Below are 19,614 nucleotides of genomic sequence, written 5' to 3'. Positions count from 1 at the left end.
ACGTCACAGAAACCACTTCTTTGTCTCCTTGCTTTGTTCTTCATGGCTACATGAGCATGCATGAAGTCTCCTTATCAATTGTACAATCTTTCCACTTCTGCCTCAGCATGTTTTCCCTCGCGTCATCTGTCAAACTCGCCTAGAATGCCCAGGACTAGCAAACGTCCCGTTGCGTCCAGAGCGAAGGTCAGCACGGCTTCCGTCCCAGGGTACTTCTACAAGTTTGCTAATCACCTTTTCCAAGTCATCAGAAGCCCAAGTGTCCATCCTCTTCACAGTCAAAACGCAAACGCACTCGGCGCGAAGTGAAGATGGAATCGCCAACCCATCGCAGCTCGAAGCAACCCAGCTCCCCGAAGCGAAAATAACAGCGGGTGGAATCCTCAGAACAGAAGCCCGTCCAGCCCGCATCCGGGGCGCCTGGCCCTGACAAGGAGTGTCTACTTCAGGAGCTCACAACTCGACTTTCCGATTCCATTGCAGAAAAAGACCGGCTTTTGGAGCGACTCGACGTCCTAAAGGTTGACGACAAAGCTCGCAAGATACAGCAACTTTCCGAGGAGCTGCAAAGCGTCAAATCCGACTACGATGCTGTCTTCGATAAATACCGAGCGGCCTATCATGCGGATAAGTTCTTCCGCGCATTTCCTGCCTCCTTTTTGAGCTCTAGCGGACGAACCTGGGGCAGGGAACTCCGAGAAATATGCTCCGAGGCAAGTGATGTCGTTTACAACTTTGGATATCGTGATATCGAGGATATGGATCAATTCTCAAAGGACGACAAAGACCACTTCATTGCAAGCCTCGACGGTTTTTTAATACAAGAGGATTATGACTATATCGTCCCACGTTTGACCCGAGACTGCGCGCTACTGCCTCCCTGGCATTTTGCTTCCGATGTTTATTGTGAAAGACATAGTCAAGAGCTTTTATTCGAACCCATTCTGGTATATTGGACCCGACCCAGCGGCCGCGATGCACGATGCCCATGGGGCTCAATCCCAGAGAGACTTTGCTAATGGTCTCCACACGATGGGGAAAAGCTTTCAAAAAGGTACAATTTATTCATTATCTGACTTGCTTCTCCCGCATTCTAATACCTCCACAGCCAATCCAGAGCTATATGAGCTTTGGCGAGTGACAACCTGCCGAGTCGCAAACGTTTACGACATACCAGAGAGAGGACTAGACTTTTCATTCGGAGAGTCAACCGCCAAAGCCCGCGAGACATTGATTGGCGACATGGTTTCTAGCATTCTCAAGCAGAAGACCTGCCAACTGCTTCTCAAACAGCCCCTGCAGATTCAACCAGGTAAGGGGGTTCATCGGGAGCTCTTGAGACTATACATGCGCGCCTCACAGAACGCCATTAACATGTCCTTCTGGGACGTCGAGCCAGACATTTACCTCTTGGATCGGCAGGATCCTACATTTCAGCGGAGTTCTGCGAGCACGCAAGCAGCGACAGAACATTTTCTCGAAACGGAGGATTCCCATTTGGATGACAAGCGAATCATAGGTCTGACCATCCCTGGTCTGCGTACGCGTAGTGTCGAACGTGAATATGGAGTTATTCGCAAGTTGGTTGAGATTGATGAGTGGAGGCTGAAGGCACACGCTTTGGTGGAGGAGATGGGGGCCCCTCAACGAAGAAGAGGCAGAGTAGGTAGACCGTGCAGAAGATTGTTTGAGCTGCGCGGCGATGTGATGTGCGCGCCTCGTACCTCGAGGCGAGTGAATAAACCCCTTTCCTTGGTGTCAGTATTAGTGCCTAGCATTTCACAGATGGAAATGTGGAAAAGGTGGTCTTGCGGCTGCTTCGAAACAGATAATATTGATAATCCTGGCTTGTTCCCATACTGTGCTTGGTTACGCGGTCAGGAAGATTAGGGCTAGCTTAAGTTGACGGCATGTAATGCGCGATAGAAAATATTCTTAACGGCCTAGGTATATATGATCTCAATTCGCAATAGTCCAGACAAATGCAATCTCAAACCAACACGTAAACAAAACCCAGACACCAATCCCAAGCCCAACCTCAATCCACCCTAATAAGCATACTCCGCAGAAACACTATCATACTTCTTCCCCTGCACACTAAGCACATACCTCGTCTCAGCACTAGAATAAGTCGCCTCAATAACCGCATCAATATTATAATAATCCTTCCCGTCAGCTCTGCGTCTAATCGTCTTATCCAGATCCGTCTGCGGAATAACACTCAAATTGGCCTTGAGCGTTACAAGTGTCTTTGTGCCGGGATTCTTGTGGATCGGCGCGTCGGTATCTTCGGCATTGCACCACACGTCCGTGTACATCATGTGTGGCTTTCCCTTTGATACGGCGAAATCCTGGTAGAAGTCTATTGGGATGGGCTTGTGCTCTTCGATTGTGGAGCCTTTGTTGAGGAACCAGAACATTGCGTGCGTGCGGTAGTGGCCTAGGCGGGTGCACCAGTATCTATTTCGACGTATTAGAATGGCTGTTGATCATGTGGGGATATTTGTTGGGGGGAAGTGGCATACTTCTTCGACTCATCATGCTTCCCCTCTTTAAACGGCGTATGCAGCTCAATCCCATAATGCTTCCTCGCCTTCCTCGAAACAACATCTACAGTGCGTAGCGCAGAAGTCTTCGCAAGCCCCATCATCACCGCGCCACGGACAACAGCCGTCCACGCGTTCGGCGGCTGCAGAACCTCAACTGACTTAAGCGCATCCCTAAGCCGTTCCTTGAGGTAACTGTTCTGTCCGAATCCGCCGACCAGCAGGACAGCTCGGATCTCGGTATCCCCGCATGCGGCGATCTGGTCCTGCACGTATTTTATGACCTTTAGTATGACTGGTTCGAATATGAAGTGCATGTCTTCGGGGGCGATGGTGACTTTCCCGCGGCGGATGTTTAGGGCGCTGTTGTTTGCTAGGCCCGGGACGGGGATTGTGTAGCCTGCGTTGCCGTCGATTGTGGGGGAGTATTGCTTTTTGATCTACCAGGAACAATTTGTTCTGCGTTAGTCGAGGATTCGAAGGTTATAGGGAAAGGGGAGAAGACACATACAACGGAGTCAAACCGCTCCATAGCCTCCTGAAGGACTTCATCATCCCAGCCATCCTCGCGGCCAAGCTTTCGAGTAAGAAAGTCCGCAAAGCGACGATTCAGGAATGTAGAACCACACGGTCCACCGGTACCAGTCGTGACCTCTTCAACCTGCAATATCGGCGTGAGAGCAATAATCTTATACGAGATCAAATCGACTGTCCCACCACCAGCATCACAAAGCACAAAACTATCGCCGACTTTCAGACCATGCGGGTCGAGGCCATGAATTGCGTAGATGGCTGCTGCCTCTGGCTCAGAAACAAGCGAGATCTCTTCATTATTCTTTATGAACCCGGCGCGCTGGCAGGCCTTGAGCGTCTTGTCCTTTGCAGCTTCGGTCCAGATCGCGGGAACGGTAAGCGAGAATTCCAGCGGGATTGTTCGGAGCAGTGCAGCGCCGAGTTTCTGCTCGAGCGTGTACATGATGTGCTTGTAGAGTGCGGTTAGGTAGTCCTCGGCTAGTTGTTCGGGGGTCTTGTCGCCCCAGCTCTTGGTTGAGACGAGAGGGTTGCTTTCGTCGAGGCCGCTGTCTGTTGGTCAGTATTTGCTTGACGCTTGTGAGAGGCAGGATGAGCTTACAGCTTGAACCACTGATACCGATCAACTAGCGCAGGGATCTGGAAACCCCATTCCGTGTCTTCATCGGAGTTGCCCTTGGTATAGCGTAGTTCTGTCGGGACTTTGACGCTGCTGATGCCTTCTTGCGTGCCGGCGTGGGAGGGCCATGATTCGATGACGGAGATGTGGTCGGGCTAGACAAGATAATTAGGAGGATATTGTAAAGGAAAGAGGGGGGTTGTTTACCCTTCGTGTCTCCGCCCAGGCGACGCCAGTAAACGTCGTTCCGAAGTCGATTCCGATAACGAGCTTGCGGTCTTCGAGGGAAAGCGAGTTGAACGATTTTTCCATGATGGTGCTAAAAAATGAGAAGAACAAATTGTAGAGAGAGTCGGAGAGAGAGGAGAAAGCCGTAAAGATAAGAAGCCCGTGTCTAACCACAGTCAGCCTCGGCGTTATTCATCTGTTTGTATCAGTATGCCCAGCAAGCAAAGCAAAACAAATCAGCCGCAGCACCTATCACCCCACTTCCATATCGTTGCCATATTCCCCAACTGACTCAAACCGGCGTCAAGGCTGAAAACATCCCATCCTATCGGCTATTTTGTCGACGGTGCATAAACGTGCAGAGCCTCGTGTCTGACTCGTTTCCCAATGGGAGGCTTGCGCTACCGAGCACGTTCGTATTCAACAGGCTTGGGAGTTGGGGGTGCATCGTGGCGCGATGACAGCCTAGCCCTAACTGGTGTGGAGTGCCGGGCCCCGGGCGTGAGGCGCAAGGCAGATTAGCTAGCTAGCTAGGTTAGCTTGGCTTGCCCGGCTGCGGTTCGGAATGCGGATGCCCCTCAGTATTATCTTGTTTGATTTTATGAGATCATTGTCTTGTTGTTTTGAGGAGATGTGGATCTCTGAGGCTGTGAATTTGTGGTGAGTTTTGAGTCGCGAGTTTTCCGCCGCGATGTTGTCGCTTTTCAAGACGGATCTGGATCTGACATTTTCCGACGTGATGAGTGAAGTTGATGCTGTTATGATGTCGCCGACTTTGAAGAAGAAGCCTGCTATGGCTGTACCTGTCAAGGAGGGAGATGGGAAGAGGAAGCCGGAGATGAAGGAGAGAGATAAGGAGAAGAAAGTGGAAGAGTGAGTTCGTCCAAGTGCCATGTACTTCTTGTCTAATAATTCTCTCAGTCCCAAACCAACGACCACAACTACATCCAAACAAGAACAACAACCAACTGTACCGAAGCAAGAACAGCCTACGCCAGTCGAGTCCAAATTAAAGCAGCCTACCCCCAATACCGAAATCAAAGAACCTCCCTCCAAAGAACAACCCCCGAGCCCTCCTCTTACAATCGCCTCCCTCACCGAAGAAAACACCATCCTTCAAGCCCGCATAAACAGCCTGGAATCCGACCTCCAAGATGCCCAAGACACAATATTCAGCCTACAACCGCGGCATCTCCTCCTCACAGAGTCCGAAGCAACAGAAGAATACACATTACTCCTCGCAGCCGTCGAAGAATGGGTGGATCAGAAACTCGGCGACGCGCTAGAAGACATGAATATCGCAGACGACCAGCTTAGAGTCAAGGACATCGGTGCTCTCATGGATTTGATTCCACCAGCAGGAAAGGCAGCGTTCAATATCCTCAACACGGACGTGGATCTTATTCAAGCTGCTATATTGCGGTACTTGGATGACACGATCTTCGCGCAGGACTTCTATTGTCCGCTGTCCATGAGCGAACGGCAGTTTGTCATGACTGTTGAGAGAAGCATGCGGTCTCTTACGCCCCGAAGAGGTACGCCTTCTCAACATTCCACATAGACACCAACCCACATGCTAACAAGTAACATAGACATAAGAACGGTCCGCAACTGGCGCATAGAAACATACACCGCCGCCTCCGCGCGCCCCGGCTTCGCCGAATATGCCACAGAACGAATGTGGGCTTTGACAATCGACATGATCAAGATGCTACGCGTTTTCGCACCGGGAACAGACCCGAACAGCCTAGCGAAGAGCTTCTTTGAGAGCATTACAAAGCCAGCTTGTAACCTCGCGCGCAAGATGCATCTTTCTCTAGACGAGTACACGCTCGAATGGTCAACATACCACGACAAAACCCTCGTTGATCAAGTGGGTATATTCGACAAAGAAGCCAGCGAAAAGGACAAATTCGCGACATACGAATTCATCGAAATGAACTCGAGAAAGGTGTTGAGGGACAGACCGATGGGCAAAACCGAAGACGGAAAAATACTCCCCCTCAAAACGAAATGGATGTTTGATATGAGTCCCAAGCTTGTGTTTCGGAAGTTAAAGGCTGATGCGTGGATGGATGGGAAGGTCCTCGTTCGGCCGAGGGTGCTTGTCTGTGTTTGTGAGAGTCGGCCTGGGTCGAAGAGGGGGAGGAAGAAGGAGATTGAGGATACGTCTGTGCTGGGGGCGTTGGCGGAGTGGTTGCTCAGACAGCAGCAGCAGCAGGCGGCTGCGGCTGCGGCGGCGAGGAGTATGAAGCCTGCGGGTGGGTTTTTGGGGATGTTTCAGTAGATGTGCTTTCTTGTTTTTATCGAGCTGGTGATGACATTCTTGTTATTCTTGATATAATATAATATGCTCTGCTCTGCTCTGCTACGCTATGCTATGCTATGTTGGCCTATAACTTAATATACAAATGAAATCCTACCACAAATTATCCGTATGAAACTTACAACTACGCTTATGAAACGAGTTCCCGAACTTTCTAATCGCACTATAGTCATTCAGACAGACCCAGCAGAACTCATGGTGGCATTTGATACCTTGTCAATATGGTCAGTCAGCACATATTCACCGAACAAAAACAGATGCAAGTAAGTTTCTATCGCCTGCACCGCCGGGTATGCGTATTCCAATTCCCCAGACAGATCCAGCAAAACTCCTGTCTGCATTTTATGCCTAGGAATAGGTCAATGCATGTTCCGGTGATGCAGGCTATAGAAGGACCATATCCAGGGGAACGAAACTAAGGGAAGAAGAATCAAAGAGTTGGAAAGAAAGAAAGGAAGAGAGTCTTACAAGTCATATGGTCACATCCTTCATTCTTCTCAATCGGCCACTGACAACCCGGGCAGCGCTTCGTGGTTTCCTCAACCATCTTCATGGAAAGCTCGACCTCGCGCATGCGCTTCTTCAGCATATCGATTTTCTCCTTGAAATCATCTTTGATATCCTCTGCACTCGCCTCGCTCTCTTCTTCTTCGATGGTCTCTGCTTCTTGGACCCGGGATGCTTCAGCAGCCGCCGCAGCCTCAGCATCAGCCTTTGCCTGCGCCTTCTTCTCTTCTCGAATCCTCGCAGCCTCTTCCTCTTGTTTCTTCCGCGCGGCCTTCTTCAAACTCTCGTGGAGTTTCTCTTGTCTGGCCTGTTCTTTTTTCTTGGCTTTTGCCATTTTCGTCTTGCTAAGGAATTCCGGCCATTCGGTAGCGCTACCGGCATTCTTCGCTTTGATGGAGCGGTAACTATCGGGATCCCAGAGAACAGCGTCGTATTCGTCGCAGGTAAATTCGTTATGCCATTTGATGGCGTGTTTAAAGCAGGATTCGGCTGCGCAGTTTAAGCATCGGACGTGCGGTTGTTCAGCGCCAGGCTCGTGGAGTTGTCCGAAGTCGCAGTCTAGACACCAGATGAAGTTTTTGTCTGTTGTTAGGGCGTGGCGGAGGGAGAGCTTGTCATAGCTATATATCGGTGTTAGTATTTCCATTATCACGTATCGATAGGGAGTTGGGAAAGGAGGGAATTGTACCGATTAAAGGTCTCCTCATCCGCAAACCGCTTCACGTCATCGTGGATAAACAACGTATTGCACTCTGGACATTTGATCTCATCCCAGAATTTGGTCTCTAGATCATGCTTTATGCTCTTCGCCAGACAAATATAGCATACCGACGGCGTATGCTGGCACGCAATAGACAATGTATCCGGAGCCCTGACTCCATCCGGCGCGAAAGGTTCAAGACAGATGATACATGCTGCTGGCTTATCCACGGTCTTGGTCTTGACTTTCGGTTTTGGTTTCCACCTCTTAACCTTTTTCGAGGATTCTGTTGTGGACGTTCTCTTCTTGCCCGACGATTTGAGATAATCTGTGTATAGCGCTTCGAGCTCCTCGTCAACTTGCTGAAATATTGCCTCGGGGCTTTTAGGCCCTGACTCCCGCGATGGTTCTGGCAGTGGCTTAGACTCTAGTTCAGTTTCAGGCTCAGGTTCAGGCTCCTTCTTCGCCTCCCGAACAATGGACGTCGGCGCTATCCCAAACTGCCGCCCAAACACAGGTATCGTATCCATGTCGTCGTCGAAAATAAGTAGGTCCCTGTCTGGATCTCGCTCCGGCTTCTGTTTAGCCTTGGGCTTTGGCGTTGCCGCAGTAGGAGAATCAAAAGTGAGCATCTGCCGCCGAACAAGCTCTACCTCCTCTTCATCCTCCATCCGCTCAACCTCATCCGTCCTAACTCCCGTATGGATCCTAGGTCCACGCCTACGTATAGGTCCCCAAACGTCCCCATCTAACTCCGAAACCTGCGCATCTGAACTCGCTGACAATTCCGCAATAGATTCCGGCCCAGAACCAGACCGTACCGTCCCCGCCGTCCCCGTTGTCGAGAACGTCGATGTAGTGGGACTACTCAGTTCCGCAATAGCCGGCTGATCCTGGTTCAGTTTTGAAATGTGTAGTTTCGATGTTGATTTCTGGGTTGAGAGGGTCTCTTCATCTGCGTTCTTTGGCTCGCGTCTTGTTGCGACGGCTCGTGAGCCGGATTCGGGGGCGGGGACAGCCCAGATGCTGTGGTAGTTTGAGGAGCCTTTTTCGCCGCCGAGGTAGCGGACAAATTTACGCATTGTGTTTGGTTTGGGATTGAGGAATTGTTGGGTGGCGATTGGTTGGTTGGAATGGGGTGGGTTAAAGTTGAGGGGTGCGCTATATGCAAATAGAAAGAAGAATGCTGACTAGTTTGCCTTGAATATGGCGGGATACAGGGATATCATGAGAAAGAAGAAAAAAGATAGTATCAGAGAATACCAAGGATGTCGGTAGAGTGGCCAGACGCCAACAACAGAGACGATCAAGTCAGTAAACAAGCGTGGAGATGGACCGGGCAAAGCAACGCCCTTTGCGCCCACGCTGGGAAAGATAGTGAGGTCGGACATGTTTTACGGATAGTGGGGAGACCCAGAGTCAGCCTTGCTGGCGACTGAATCATGAACACGAGCGAGTGCAGCTCTAGCTCCTCCCGGGCAATTGCAGGCAGTGTCGAATCACGACTTGTGGTGTGGTGGTGGCTGAGTCTACACTCCAATCATCTTCGACACGTGCGGGCAAAGGCAGAGCTCAGTTGAGGAAAAACTAGCGAGACGATGAGGCTCTTAGGAAGAAGGATCAAGTTTGGAATGTGAATAATGAATTTCTTTTGTCGTCGCTACCATACAGTATATACATGCAATAGTGAAAATAAGAAAGTCGCTGAGAATGCCAAAGTACTTGTGTAGAAAAAGGAAATCAACCCAACAGCCCCGTAGCCAGGGACTCCAAATCCTCCAGTGTCTGGATCTGCTTCTCCTCTGGCTTCTTCTTCTTCTCCTGCTTGTACCAAGGCACAGGCTCTGGCTCTTGTGTCTTGACCCGTTTGACCAGCCGAGGCGCCTCCTCTTCAGCCTCAGACTCAGACTCGGAGTATCCACCGTCCATATCTTCGTCGCCCTTATACGGCGCAAGTTGAGCCACACGCTCCGCGCCCTCTTCCTCAGCAATGAGCTCCCTCTCTCTAGCCTTGCGCTTCTCCTTCTTCTCGCGCTTCTTCTGCTTAGCCACTTCCTTATCTTCCAAGTCCGCGCGCTGGGTGCGCTCCGCCTCCTCAGCCAGGAACTTAGCTTGCTGCTCTTTGGCATCGCCACGAGCCTTGAAGGCATCCTCGTCTTCCATCTCGTAGAGCTCGTGCGCGTTGCCTTCGTCGTCGTAGACAAGTTTCGTACCTTTGCCCTTGAATTTAAGTAGTTTCTTCTTGGACTTGAGGAGTTTCTCGCGGCGTTTTGAGTCCACGATGAGAGTGTCTTTGTCGCTGATCTTAACGACCTTGGGGTCTTTCTTTTCACCTTCTTCGTCTTCCACAGACGATGCGTCTGAATCAGAGTCAGAGGAGCCTTCGGCATCCAGTGCGTCGTCACCGGCTTCGAAGCGGCGTTTGACGGACAAGAAGTCCTCATCTTCGTCTGCGTCGTCGGTTCCCTTGCTGGGATCGGCTATCGTACCGTCATCATTGATAAGCTTAGAGTAGTGGTCTGCCAGCACGTCTTGGTTTCGTCGTTCGAACATCCGGTCGTACTTGGTGCGGACTTCCTTCTCCTTGGGCTGCTTTTTCTTCTCGCCGTCCTCATCTAAGTCTTCGTCGCCACTTGACAAGTAAGCCGTGGCGCGAGAGGCGTTCTTTCTGTCCTTCGTGTCGTCTCCCTTGATGAACTTGATTCGGGGAGCACCAGGGAGACCGAGACTCGCTGCGAAATCATCCAGCTTGAGCTCCTTGATGTTGAAAATGTCCTTGTCTTTTTGTACGTAGACGGACTTGACGTAGGAAATGAATGCTTTCTGACCCAGGTACTTGAGTTCAGGGTCCTTGAAGCACATATTTTGTAGTTGGTGCTTGATACTTTGCTGCTTGTTTGCTTTGACGTTGATGCGCTCCACTTCGACCTTCTTCTGCTCGAGCCGACGGAGCATACCCTTCTCTTCGCTGGGGTCGAGGAATAACACTGCTCGTCCTTCACGTTCGTATCGTGCAGTACGTCCGACTCGGTGAATGTATGTATCTGCGTCTTCGGGACAGTCAAGCTGAATAACCCAGTCAACGGCCGGAAAATCCAAACCACGCGCGGAGACATCAGTCGAAAAGAGAACAGCGTGCTGAGCTGAGGAGAAGCGACTCGTAATGTCCAATCTTCCACCCTGCTTCTGACGACCATGAAGATGGAGCAGCGGAATACCAGGCTGCATGTGTCGGAACGACTCGTAAACAAATCGAACTTGCTTCCCTGACGACATGAAAACAATCGTCTTCGACTTCAGGTTACTCCGAATAAAGCTCCACAGCGTATCGAGTTTCTGCGAAAGCGGTGTAACAACGTAATGCTGCTGCAGTTTGGCCGGTGTCGCAGAAGACGCAGCCTCGTGAACAGCCACGTACTCAGGGTCCTGCAGACTCAGTCTAGCCAGATCCGAAACCTTCTTCGTTTGTGTCGCACTGAAGAGCAGTGTCTGGCGTTCCGATGGTAGGTGTCCAACAATCGCATCGACGGTCTTCTGGAATCCCATGTCCATGATTCGGTCCGCCTCGTCCAATACCAACATCTGCAGATTATGTGTCTCGAAGAATGCCGTCTGATCCAGGTGCTGCAGCATTCGTCCGGGCGTACAGACTAGAATGTTCATGCGTCCTAATCTCTCCTGCTCCTCGCGCAAACTCTTTCCTCCAATGACCAGACCTGCCGAAAACGAATGATACCGACCGATCTTGCGGAGGACTTCGAAGATCTGGATCGCCAGCTCGCGAGTCGGCGAGATTACCAGCGCTCCCAGACCATCATGCTCAGCCCATTGCTTTCGGTATAGGTTCTCGAGAATGGGGACTAGAAATGCGAGCGTCTTTCCGCTTCCCGTCTTTGCTGCACCAAGAACGTCCCTGCCTTTGATCGCATGGCTGATCGCGCGAGACTGAATATCGGTAAGCGTCTTAAAATGAGACGATGTGAGTCCAGAGATTGTTGGTTCTGAAATTGGTAGATCGGAAAACGATTCGAATTTTCCCTTCAAGTCGAGATCTTCAACCCGGGCGATCAGCGATGACAGATCTTCCTGGTTGCGCTTGCGTTTGAGGTTTCCGGGTCGTGCGGATGACTTTGATGCATGCTTTCCGTTCCTGGGCCCATTTGCTGGAGCCATGATTGCCGCAGACGACTTTTTGAGATTCTCGTCAGCTTGTTCCAGATGCGATCCAGATCAATCTTCGTAGAGAAACACGGCCGGGCGGTGAAGGAACTTTTTTTGTGCCGGGCGGACAGATGCTGAGTCAGCGCTGATAAGGTCCCCGTCGCGGCGATAGCATCAACTCGGACATCGCGACTCTTTTATACTCAAAGTTATTTGAAAGGCTACGGAAGATTGCTGTTGTTGAGAGCATTTATCAGCTCCTTGAGGCCTTATATATTTATTTTAGTTTCCCACGTTCAACCCTCCATTGGCCTCAGTTCAACCATGTCCGGCGACGAACAAGACGCCCTAGACGCTCTGGAGCGCGAAGCCTCCGAATACACCAAGGTAAGTCCTGAACCCTCACTACTTTGACTTTGCTAACTCTGCAGGATGCCGAAATCGATCGCATCCGAAAAGCATTCGTTCTAGATGCGTAAGTGCTACCGCCCTCTCCATCCCTTCGACATACCCATTTAACTCGTCGCAGCTACGCTGTCCTAGACCTCCAACCCGGCGTCACAGAAAAAGACATCAAAATCCAATACCGCAAAAAGTCGCTCCTCATTCACCCCGATAAGACCAAAAACGCCGGCGCACCAGATGCCTTCGATCGGCTTAAAAAGGCGCAGTCTGCGCTCATGGACGAGAAACAACGAGGCTATCTAGATGAATGTATCGCTGATGCGCGACGCTTATTGATCCGGGAACACAAGTATACGCTTGACTCACCGGAGTTGAAGACGGACGAATTTAAAAAGGAGTGGCGCTCGAAGACGGTGCATGTGCTGCTAGAAGAGGAGGCTAGGAGACGGAGACAGGCTAAGGCGAAGTTGCAGGAGGAGGGAAGAGAGCGGAGGAAAGAGGAGGAGGAGATTGAGGAGCGGAAGCGGAAACGGGATCAGCATGAGGCTTGGGAGAAAAGTCGGGACCAGAGGATTGGGAGTTGGAGGGATTGGCAGAAGGGGCAGAAGAAGGATGGGGAGAAGAAGAAGAAAAAGATGAAGCTCTTGGGTTGAGACGTTGACGCACAGTTGGTCCTTGATATTGTGCATATATACCCACAAGGACAGATAATTCATTTATTCACAAGTTTAACTGTGCTAGAATTTGTTAGTATTTGCTGTGATGGTGATAATATATATTCGAACCAGTCCACATACCAAGGCAGGAAACAAAAGTACCACCCCTCTAACGCAGGGCAGACTACTAAACTCTCCCCTCAAGCCCAGCCCCTTCATTGCCTAGACCCAGCCTTATACCCAGACGTAGCCAATACTCAAACAATCACAAGTAAACGGCGATAAGGCCAGACAGTGATAAGCGGTCAGATCGGCCGCGGACTGCGGGGGGCGGGGCATGCCTGCCAGAACATTCCAACTCTCTCCAACAACTCCCCGAGCCGACTGACTCGCTCTGTCCAACGCCCAGCCATATCTTACCACAGCTTACTACATCTGGCGTTCAATTGACATGACAGCTGTTCGAACGATATCTCCAGACCTCCGTCCCCTCTCGTTCTCGCAATCAACCTCCCTTCCTAACCCCATCCACAATAACACCCCGACAATGGCCGAACCACCACAGCACCCCTCCTCCTCATCCTCCGCCGCCGCCGCAGCAGCAGCAAATGCAGTCCCCTCACATCACGCAACAAGCCTAACATCGACAATAACATCCTGCCACACAAGACTCCAATCATTCCTGTCCGAGTCCCACCCGCCTACTTCCCTCCTCGCCCGCGTACAATCCCAAACTCGCCAATCACTAGATATAATCAACGATGCTTTATCGCAGTACACGCTCGACCAGCTCGCGCTCTCCTATAATGGCGGGAAGGACTGTCTCGTCCTCTTGATCCTCTTCCTCGCAGCAATGAACAGCAAACTCCCCATCGACGAGGCAGCAAGACCGCATATCCCAGCAATGTACGTCGCGGAATCGGACCCGTTCACCGAAATGGAGGAGTTCGTCTCCTGGTCGAAGAATGTCTATCATCTAAACCTAGCGCGTTATACAAAGTCGTCTGAGACAACATTGAAAAGCGGATTCGAGGACTATTTAAACAAGAACCCGAGTATACAGGCTATATTCGTCGGCACGAGAAGAACGGACCCCTGGGCGGAGGAACTAAAGTGGTTCGATCCGACGGATAAAGGGTGGCCGCCCTTCATGCGGATTCATCCGGTCATCGAGTGGCGGTATGCGGAGATTTGGGCGTTCCTGAGACACTTGGGGATTGAGTACTGTCGGCTTTATGATCAGGGGTATACGAGTTTGGGCGGGTTGTCGAATACGGATAAGAATCCTGCGTTGTGGAGTGAGGAGGGGGATGAGTTTAGGCCTGCGTTTGAGTTGATGGATGATGAGTTGGAGAGGTCGGGGCGTCGGCCTTGATGTTGCATGTCTGTCCGTTTCTATTCTGTCTTGTCCGATGGAGTATATGTCAATCATGATTCGTAGACCTCATATACAGCTTGGCGTTTTCTTCAGCATTGACATCGGCAGACTCCAATTGTTGCTTACAGCTAGATCTAACAATCTATCATATTATGAAAAGTATGACCATACAATGCATCATATAGTAGTTGGCGTTTGAAGGAGAACACCAACAGCTAAGTTACTCTACGTTGTTAGAAACGACCACCTACAGAAGACATCATTGCTGCAACTTTTCATTAATGCTAGACTAAGCAGCTGGTTTGTTGGAGAAATCGAAAATACACTGCTAGACAAATACAGGAAATAACAGCATCTTGCTTTTCATCTTCGCCCGTCCATCAAAAAACAAACTTTTGAACATTCGCACCTGAATCAAATCTTTTTTGCGGTTCACAGGTGAACCCGATCTCAAGAAAATCAAAACATATACCCTCATACAGCAATCAAAAGCTCAAGAAGTCCAGAACACGGTGGGGAAAGAGATAGATGGAACAATAGGAGAGTGATAGACTTGAGCCGGAGACCAGCAGTAACACATGTGAGTATCCGGGCGTGCAACGCAAAGGGGAAGAATACCGTTGGGTAGTCATGCTTTTTGTGGTGGGTTGTATCTCCTGCTGTCTCGTGTCTCTCCTCGGTGGTTTCTGAACACAACTTGGGCAGTAAACATATGTGTCGTCAGTGGGCCTGAAGCATGAACAACAATGACAGTCAAAGTTGAGAGACCAATCGAGGCAGAGGCGGCACCTAGATCACCGAACGCGGAGAGTTGACGATAATCTCTCTGCGTGAAGATATAGGCGACAGGGATCCAGCCTTGATGTTCTCCTTGTGGGGACTAGATCTCTCAGAGCGAGGTTCAGCACAAGGAGTCGACGGGAGAACTGTCTTGGAAGAACCAGAGCCGCCAGAAACGTTATCAGTCCAGTTGGTCCGGGGAGTGAAAGCGAGTCTACCCCGGTACATGGGAGCATTGTCAAGCGGCACGGGGCTGTTCTTGGAGGACCACGAGTTGTAACGCATGTTGCCGGACGGGTTCTTCGCCAGGGGAAGCCTACTTAACTCGTCAGCATAGTTCAACACGGAATGGAAGACCCTTACACATACGATGGGGAAATAGACGTTGCAGGAGTCCAACTCGAGCCGACCCCGACTGGAGACACATAGCTAACCTGAGAGGTAGGGCTAATGTGTGACACTGTCTGCTGAAGGCGATGAAGGGATGGGGAGGGAGTCGATCCTTGAACAACCTCCACCGAATAGTTGTACTCCCCTGCACGGTAAGCACGACGTTCATTGCTCTGTTGCTTCAGGAGCTTTTGAGCTTTGGTATCAGCGAAGCGGAGAAGAAGCTTGACATCGTCCGCCGCGACAACATTGTGAAACTCCCCGAGGACCTTCTCGGCAATGTCGCGCGTTTCGAATCTAGGAATATTAGCTGGGATTCATGGAGACGGTTATTATTAATGAACCCACCTTGCAAATCCAACTTCCTTGCTCACTCCGGTCTTTTCGTCACGACTGATCTTCTCGGAGACGACGCGGTATGGTTCAAAGTGGCGGCGAAGGTCCTGGAAGAGGCACATTAGCTAATGGTTTGGCATTAATCAGAACGGAAATACACATACAGCCTCGGTCCAGTCGATTGGAATATTAGTGCAGTAAATGTTGGTGGATGATCTGTCCTCGAGATCCTTAAGGCGTGAGTTGCGGGATTTCTGAGTGGTTAGCCTCGAGACATCTAGCCGGAGGCCCGATGCATTCATACCTGAGCAAAGCTGGCCTGGTAGCCAAGGTAGAAGAAACCCCTGATGCAGTTCTCACAAGACTCGAAGTTGTAGTATTGGACAAATCCGAATCTGCAAAGTGGTTAGCAAATTGTACACTCTGGCTAACAATAAGCAGCTAACCCTTTGCAAAGACCAGTGTCCAAGTCCACAATCGCTTTGCAACGATCGATCTTGCCAAAACGGCCGGCATACGCATGCAACATCTCATCAGTGGTCTCCGGAAGGAAGCCTCGAATGTAGACGTTGGTAATTCCCTCGCGGTTCTCGAGACACTTGGCAAGGGTCAAATCGGTGGGATTGGTCCACATTGCGGGCACAGCTCGGGGAATGGCGGGCTCCTGTTGAACAAGGCTCTCGAGGTCCTGCAAGATGTAACCAGTTGGGGTCTTCATCATCTGAAGCTGAAGGCTTGTCTGAGGAAGGCCGTTCACCGCGTAGTTGGGAAGCGCAGAGCCGTCGAGACTAGGCAGACCACCGAAGTACTCACTGGGGTTGCTGCCATCAGAAACAGAGGGACCCGGTCCCTTCTGCTCATCGTTACCTAACCAGTGGTTTCTCTTCTGACCGGTCGGATCCTGCATCTCGCAGTTCATCAGATGATAGGGAAAGGGGTAGCCTTGCATGGCCCCAGGAAGACATCCAGGGGTCAGGCCGGGGTAGATAGCGTTCGGAATGTACGGGAGCTGACCCGCCTGATCATGTCCGGGGAGTGATGTCTGCGGAAACGGAGAAACCGGGGAGACAGGAGGAAGTCCTTGGAAGACACTGCCATTGGGAAGCAGGACAAGTTGATTGTTGTAGGACCTCGGCCCAGCAAGCTCCAAAGGTGGAGGCATGGCAACTGGCAAGCCTCCCTTGAGGGTATTGAACTTGCCGCCGGAACCTTGATTCTGGATGTTCAGGCCGTTGAAAAGGGAAGCCAGATCGGGGCGGTTGCCTGGCTGATGGCCGTTAGCATATGCACCTCGGATGTTATGAGTAAAGTGTCCGTTGTGAGTCGCCTGAGCCGGGCCGCCGTCTGAAGCAGTCTGCTGCTGCTGGGTCTGGGGAGGCATCGCTAGGGATCTGGAATACCACTTTTGAGACAACAGTTAGTACATCCGCAGAACACAAAGGTAAGAAACCAGGCGGTCAGAAGAATAGCAATTGGGAGGACAGACCAGATTCCAACGGCAGAGCAAATATCGACAGGGGGATGCAGAAGAAAGAGCCAAGTAGAACGAGGAGATGGAGAAACGCAGGAAAGAACCGGGACCTCGAAAAACACGGAAGCAATCAGCACTCACCGCAATGATAAAAGCCCAAGCTTGAAGCCAACCGGTAGACAGAACCAGCTGGATATAGGCATCAGAACTGCAGTCTCGACGCCTCCAAAGCTTGCCCACTTACCTGGTAGCCACAACGAACGGAGGCTAGAATAGCACCGAAAGTGATGAGGATTCACTGAGAACGAACGTCAACAAGAGGCAGAACCTCAAGTTCGATGTAATAGGCAAATAAGGTCTGGAAGCTGGCTAGAGAGAGTAAGTCGGTAGCAAGCTGGAAAGGTTTTGGATGCGGGATAGCTAAAAGAGACGATGGGGATGATGAAGTTGATGAAAAGAGATGGAGACAGGAAGAGATGAAGGAGAAGCGACAAACACAACACCGAGCAGAGAGTGGGAGAAACGACGAAAGACTCGAGGAAGGAAGGAGCAATCATCAAGGACGGAGAGAAGTAGAAACGGAAGGAAAGAGCTTGTCGGAGGCCGGGGTCGCCTGAGTTGCTTCCTGATGGGGAAGGACCAGATGGTGAGAGGACTGGGTGGGAGTCATAACAGAAAAAGTGGGTGGAAGGGAAGAGATGAAATATTCACTATGTCGTCGTGTTATAAGAGTCACTGAGTTACAGAAGTTCAACTTTTGCTTGTCTAAGAATAGATGCAATTCCTCAACCAAAAACAGCTATGGCTAAGCATAGACTTTAAATGCTCAAGAGGCCTAGAACTAAACTATTCTAGATCACCATTAGTATAACTCGTGATTGCTGGCTAGTCATTTGTTGTTCCTGTATACTAAACTAAACTACTATCCCACTGAGTCTTCACAGAAGCATATTCCAATTGTAACAGCCCAAGCATGAGCTCAGTGGCCACAACGCCAAATGCAAATCATTCATACCATCATTGCTACTATCATCATATCTGCTGTGACCGACCCTCCAGGTATTTGTATACTACTGAAAAGTCCTTTCCCCGGTGCTCCTTTTCCACTACCGAGTAGACAACACGGGCAACCTCAGCCAGCGTCAAGGGAGTATCGGACTCCTTGGCAGCAGTGATCGCAAGTCGTAAGTCCTTATTCATGAGACTTACTCCGAAACCACCTTCATAGTCGCGGGAAGCCGGCGCGCCCTCGATTACGCCGGGAACGGGATTGTTGACGTCCATCGGCCAGCATCGCCCGGTTGAGGCGCTTACTAGCTCTTGCAGGCTTTTAGGGTCGAGACCCCAGCGCATACCAAGATTCATGGCTTCGGCGGTTGCGATGTTGTTGATTGCTAGGATGTAGTTGTTGGCCAACTTGGCCGAGACGCCAGCGCCGGCCTCACCCATATGCCATACCTTCTTGCCCATAAGAAGCAAGATAGCCTTGACTCGGTCGACCAAATCTCCTGATTGAGATGAGGCGCCGAACATGAAGGATAACGTGCCAGCACGAGCTCCAACAACGCCTCCGGAGACTGGTGCGTCAACGAACCGGCCTTGGGTTGTGGTATGAATTGCATTTGCGATCTCCTTGGAAGAAGCCGGATCAATGGTTGAAGTATCAATAAACACTCTCTCCTTGTCAAGCTTGGGCAGAGGACCTTGGCGAAGCATAGAATGGAAGACGTCTTTGACGTGCTGAGGCTCCGGAAGGCTTGTGATGATCACGTTCTAAACAATCAATTTAGCAAATCGACATGAGCTCCCAGCTTCTGCATTGCATACCGACTTCTCCGCCATCTCCCTCGCACTATCCGCGACGGCAACACTCGGCAGTGTCCCCTTACTCCCCGAACTCCTCGCCGTCTCACTCGCCTCCTTCAAGAATCTCTTCGTCGACTCTTCATTGACGTCGCGAATAAGCAATGTGTCTCCAGACGGGATTTTTGCGTGTAAATTCTTGGCCATATTGTAGCCTGCCGTCAATGTTAGTCGCGCTCCCTGACACCAGGCCATTGAGCGGGGTCGCGTTCGGAGGTTTGAAGGAGCATTTGGTAGATTACGTACCCATCTGGCCCAGCCCGATGAAGCCCCATGTATCATCGCGTCGGGGGGTAGTAGAGAGCGCTCTTGTTGAGGGTGATTGCGAGAGGCGGGTGAGTGATCTAGATGCGGTACCCCTCCGCATGAGGGGGCCGAGGGTACAAGAGACGCTCATTGTATAGTTGTATAGCGGGAACTGAAGATCAGAGAAGAAACGCGAGTTCAAATTGGCTGTGAGACTGTCAATGCTAGGTAAAGATACTATGAAGAGAAAATGGAAGAGTAGAGTAGCTCAGTCGATTGGAAGGAAGGGAGAATGCGGGGAGTGCTCTATGGAGGAAGGCAATTGTCGGAGCATGGGTTCTTCCCCTGTCCTTGGGTGCCCGGTCTGCACAGTCTTAGTCAGCATCATAAGTATTTAGCCTAGCTCGGAGGTGCATCCGCCCCTCCTAATACCAGACTCCTTCCCATTTCCCACAGGTTATGAGCCCTCTA

The 19,614-nt window shown here is 50.8% G+C and overlaps 9 protein-coding genes across 9 annotated transcripts; 4 read left to right on the top strand and 5 right to left on the bottom strand.

Annotated features, from left to right (window-relative positions):
* Nucleotides 1-144: 144 nt before the first annotated feature.
* BDV14DRAFT_204323 (uncharacterized protein) lies at nt 145-1,691 on the top strand (the record flags this gene model as incomplete). Its single annotated transcript, XM_073774504.1, has 6 exons — nt 145-186; nt 245-398; nt 484-849; nt 920-1,054; nt 1,109-1,623; nt 1,680-1,691. The coding sequence occupies 6 exons, from the start codon at nt 145-147 to the stop codon at nt 1,689-1,691; spliced, it is 1,224 nt and encodes a 407-aa protein (XP_073623781.1).
* Nucleotides 1,692-1,816: 125 nt separating this feature from the next.
* Nucleotides 1,817-4,134, bottom strand: BDV14DRAFT_136274 (Hsp70 family protein). The gene is made up of 5 exons (XM_073766234.1): nt 3,904-4,134; nt 3,679-3,851; nt 3,058-3,625; nt 2,526-2,986; nt 1,817-2,460 (listed from the first exon to the last, which is right to left on the bottom strand). Exons 1-5 carry the CDS (start codon nt 4,006-4,008, stop codon nt 2,049-2,051), a joined length of 1,719 nt encoding a protein of 572 aa, XP_073623780.1. The 5' UTR covers nt 4,009-4,134; the 3' UTR covers nt 1,817-2,048.
* Nucleotides 4,135-4,573: 439 nt separating this feature from the next.
* On the top strand, nt 4,574-6,234 carry BDV14DRAFT_181686 (uncharacterized protein). The gene is made up of 3 exons (XM_073770102.1): nt 4,574-4,797; nt 4,846-5,459; nt 5,517-6,234. The coding sequence occupies exons 1-3, from the start codon at nt 4,616-4,618 to the stop codon at nt 6,209-6,211; spliced, it is 1,491 nt and encodes a 496-aa protein (XP_073623779.1). The 5' UTR covers nt 4,574-4,615; the 3' UTR covers nt 6,212-6,234.
* Nucleotides 6,235-6,273: 39 nt separating this feature from the next.
* On the bottom strand, nt 6,274-8,973 carry BDV14DRAFT_181684 (E3 ubiquitin-protein ligase). Its single transcript, XM_073770101.1, has 2 exons — nt 7,446-8,973; nt 6,274-7,377 (listed from the first exon to the last, which is right to left on the bottom strand). The coding sequence occupies exons 1-2, from the start codon at nt 8,537-8,539 to the stop codon at nt 6,681-6,683; spliced, it is 1,791 nt and encodes a 596-aa protein (XP_073623778.1). The 5' UTR covers nt 8,540-8,973; the 3' UTR covers nt 6,274-6,680.
* Nucleotides 8,974-9,001: 28 nt separating this feature from the next.
* dbp4 (RNA-dependent ATPase HCA4) lies at nt 9,002-11,677 on the bottom strand. The gene has a single exon (XM_073770100.1). It carries the CDS (start codon nt 11,628-11,630, stop codon nt 9,198-9,200), a length of 2,433 nt encoding a protein of 810 aa, XP_073623777.1. The 5' UTR covers nt 11,631-11,677; the 3' UTR covers nt 9,002-9,197.
* A 63-nt stretch (nt 11,678-11,740) lies between these two features.
* Nucleotides 11,741-12,796, top strand: BDV14DRAFT_181680 (uncharacterized protein). The gene is made up of 3 exons (XM_073770099.1): nt 11,741-12,005; nt 12,050-12,093; nt 12,148-12,796. The coding sequence occupies exons 1-3, from the start codon at nt 11,943-11,945 to the stop codon at nt 12,674-12,676; spliced, it is 636 nt and encodes a 211-aa protein (XP_073623776.1). The 5' UTR covers nt 11,741-11,942; the 3' UTR covers nt 12,677-12,796.
* A 159-nt stretch (nt 12,797-12,955) lies between these two features.
* BDV14DRAFT_181678 (FAD synthase) lies at nt 12,956-14,264 on the top strand. The gene has a single exon (XM_073770098.1). It carries the CDS (start codon nt 13,131-13,133, stop codon nt 14,052-14,054), a length of 924 nt encoding a protein of 307 aa, XP_073623775.1. The 5' UTR covers nt 12,956-13,130; the 3' UTR covers nt 14,055-14,264.
* Nucleotides 14,265-14,696: 432 nt separating this feature from the next.
* Nucleotides 14,697-16,944, bottom strand: BDV14DRAFT_211488 (putative RNA binding protein MSSP-2; the record flags this gene model as incomplete). Its single annotated transcript, XM_073776099.1, has 6 exons — nt 14,697-15,153; nt 15,207-15,524; nt 15,576-15,670; nt 15,728-15,817; nt 15,868-15,958; nt 16,010-16,944. 6 exons carry the CDS (start codon nt 16,942-16,944, stop codon nt 14,847-14,849), a joined length of 1,836 nt encoding a protein of 611 aa, XP_073623774.1. The 3' UTR covers nt 14,697-14,846.
* An 853-nt stretch (nt 16,945-17,797) lies between these two features.
* Nucleotides 17,798-19,451, bottom strand: BDV14DRAFT_136242 (NAD binding domain of 6-phosphogluconate dehydrogenase-domain-containing protein). Its single transcript, XM_073766233.1, has 3 exons — nt 19,144-19,451; nt 18,862-19,052; nt 17,798-18,807 (listed from the first exon to the last, which is right to left on the bottom strand). The coding sequence occupies exons 1-3, from the start codon at nt 19,292-19,294 to the stop codon at nt 18,067-18,069; spliced, it is 1,083 nt and encodes a 360-aa protein (XP_073623773.1). The 5' UTR covers nt 19,295-19,451; the 3' UTR covers nt 17,798-18,066.
* Between the last annotated feature and the right edge of the window lie 163 nt (nt 19,452-19,614).

The sequence above is a fragment of the Aspergillus stella-maris genome, assembly GCF_047715825.1.
Source record: "Aspergillus stella-maris strain CBS 113639 unplaced genomic scaffold BDV14scaffold_73, whole genome shotgun sequence".
NCBI lineage: Eukaryota > Fungi > Ascomycota > Eurotiomycetes > Eurotiales > Aspergillaceae > Aspergillus > Aspergillus stella-maris.
Note: the sequence above shows the minus strand (reverse complement) of the source record. Positions and strands in the feature narration are given on the sequence as shown.

Bases quoted from the DNA above. Each gene is read 5' to 3' on its own strand.
- BDV14DRAFT_136274 (XM_073766234.1), bottom strand. From the start codon at position 4,008: ATGGAAAAATCGTTCAACTCGCTTTCCCTCGAAGACCGCAAGCTCGTT. The intron at 3,626-3,678 runs GTAAGCTCATCC...ACCAACAGACAG, and splicing joins CGGTATCAGTGGTTCAAGCT to CGGCCTCGACGAAAGCAACC. The intron at 2,987-3,057 runs GTATGTGTCTTC...TGTTCCTGGTAG, and splicing joins TGGAGCGGTTTGACTCCGTT to ATCAAAAAGCAATACTCCCC.
- BDV14DRAFT_181686 (XM_073770102.1), top strand. From the start codon at position 4,616: ATGTTGTCGCTTTTCAAGACGGATCTGGATCTGACATTTTCCGACGTG. The intron at 4,798-4,845 runs GTGAGTTCGTCC...TAATTCTCTCAG, and splicing joins AAGGAGAAGAAAGTGGAAGA to TCCCAAACCAACGACCACAA. The intron at 5,460-5,516 runs GTACGCCTTCTC...CAAGTAACATAG, and splicing joins GTCTCTTACGCCCCGAAGAG to ACATAAGAACGGTCCGCAAC.
- dbp4 (XM_073770100.1), bottom strand. From the start codon at position 11,630: ATGGCTCCAGCAAATGGGCCCAGGAACGGAAAGCATGCATCAAAGTCA.
- BDV14DRAFT_136242 (XM_073766233.1), bottom strand. From the start codon at position 19,294: ATGAGCGTCTCTTGTACCCTCGGCCCCCTCATGCGGAGGGGTACCGCA. The intron at 19,053-19,143 runs GTACGTAATCTA...CATTGACGGCAG, and splicing joins CATCGGGCTGGGCCAGATGG to GCTACAATATGGCCAAGAAT. The intron at 18,808-18,861 runs GTATGCAATGCA...TTGATTGTTTAG, and splicing joins GGGAGATGGCGGAGAAGTCG to AACGTGATCATCACAAGCCT.
- BDV14DRAFT_181678 (XM_073770098.1), top strand. From the start codon at position 13,131: ATGACAGCTGTTCGAACGATATCTCCAGACCTCCGTCCCCTCTCGTTC.
- BDV14DRAFT_181680 (XM_073770099.1), top strand. From the start codon at position 11,943: ATGTCCGGCGACGAACAAGACGCCCTAGACGCTCTGGAGCGCGAAGCC. The intron at 12,006-12,049 runs GTAAGTCCTGAA...CTAACTCTGCAG, and splicing joins AAGCCTCCGAATACACCAAG to GATGCCGAAATCGATCGCAT. The intron at 12,094-12,147 runs GTAAGTGCTACC...AACTCGTCGCAG, and splicing joins AAAGCATTCGTTCTAGATGC to CTACGCTGTCCTAGACCTCC.
- BDV14DRAFT_181684 (XM_073770101.1), bottom strand. From the start codon at position 8,539: ATGCGTAAATTTGTCCGCTACCTCGGCGGCGAAAAAGGCTCCTCAAAC. The intron at 7,378-7,445 runs GTACAATTCCCT...ACCGATATATAG, and splicing joins GATGAGGAGACCTTTAATCG to CTATGACAAGCTCTCCCTCC.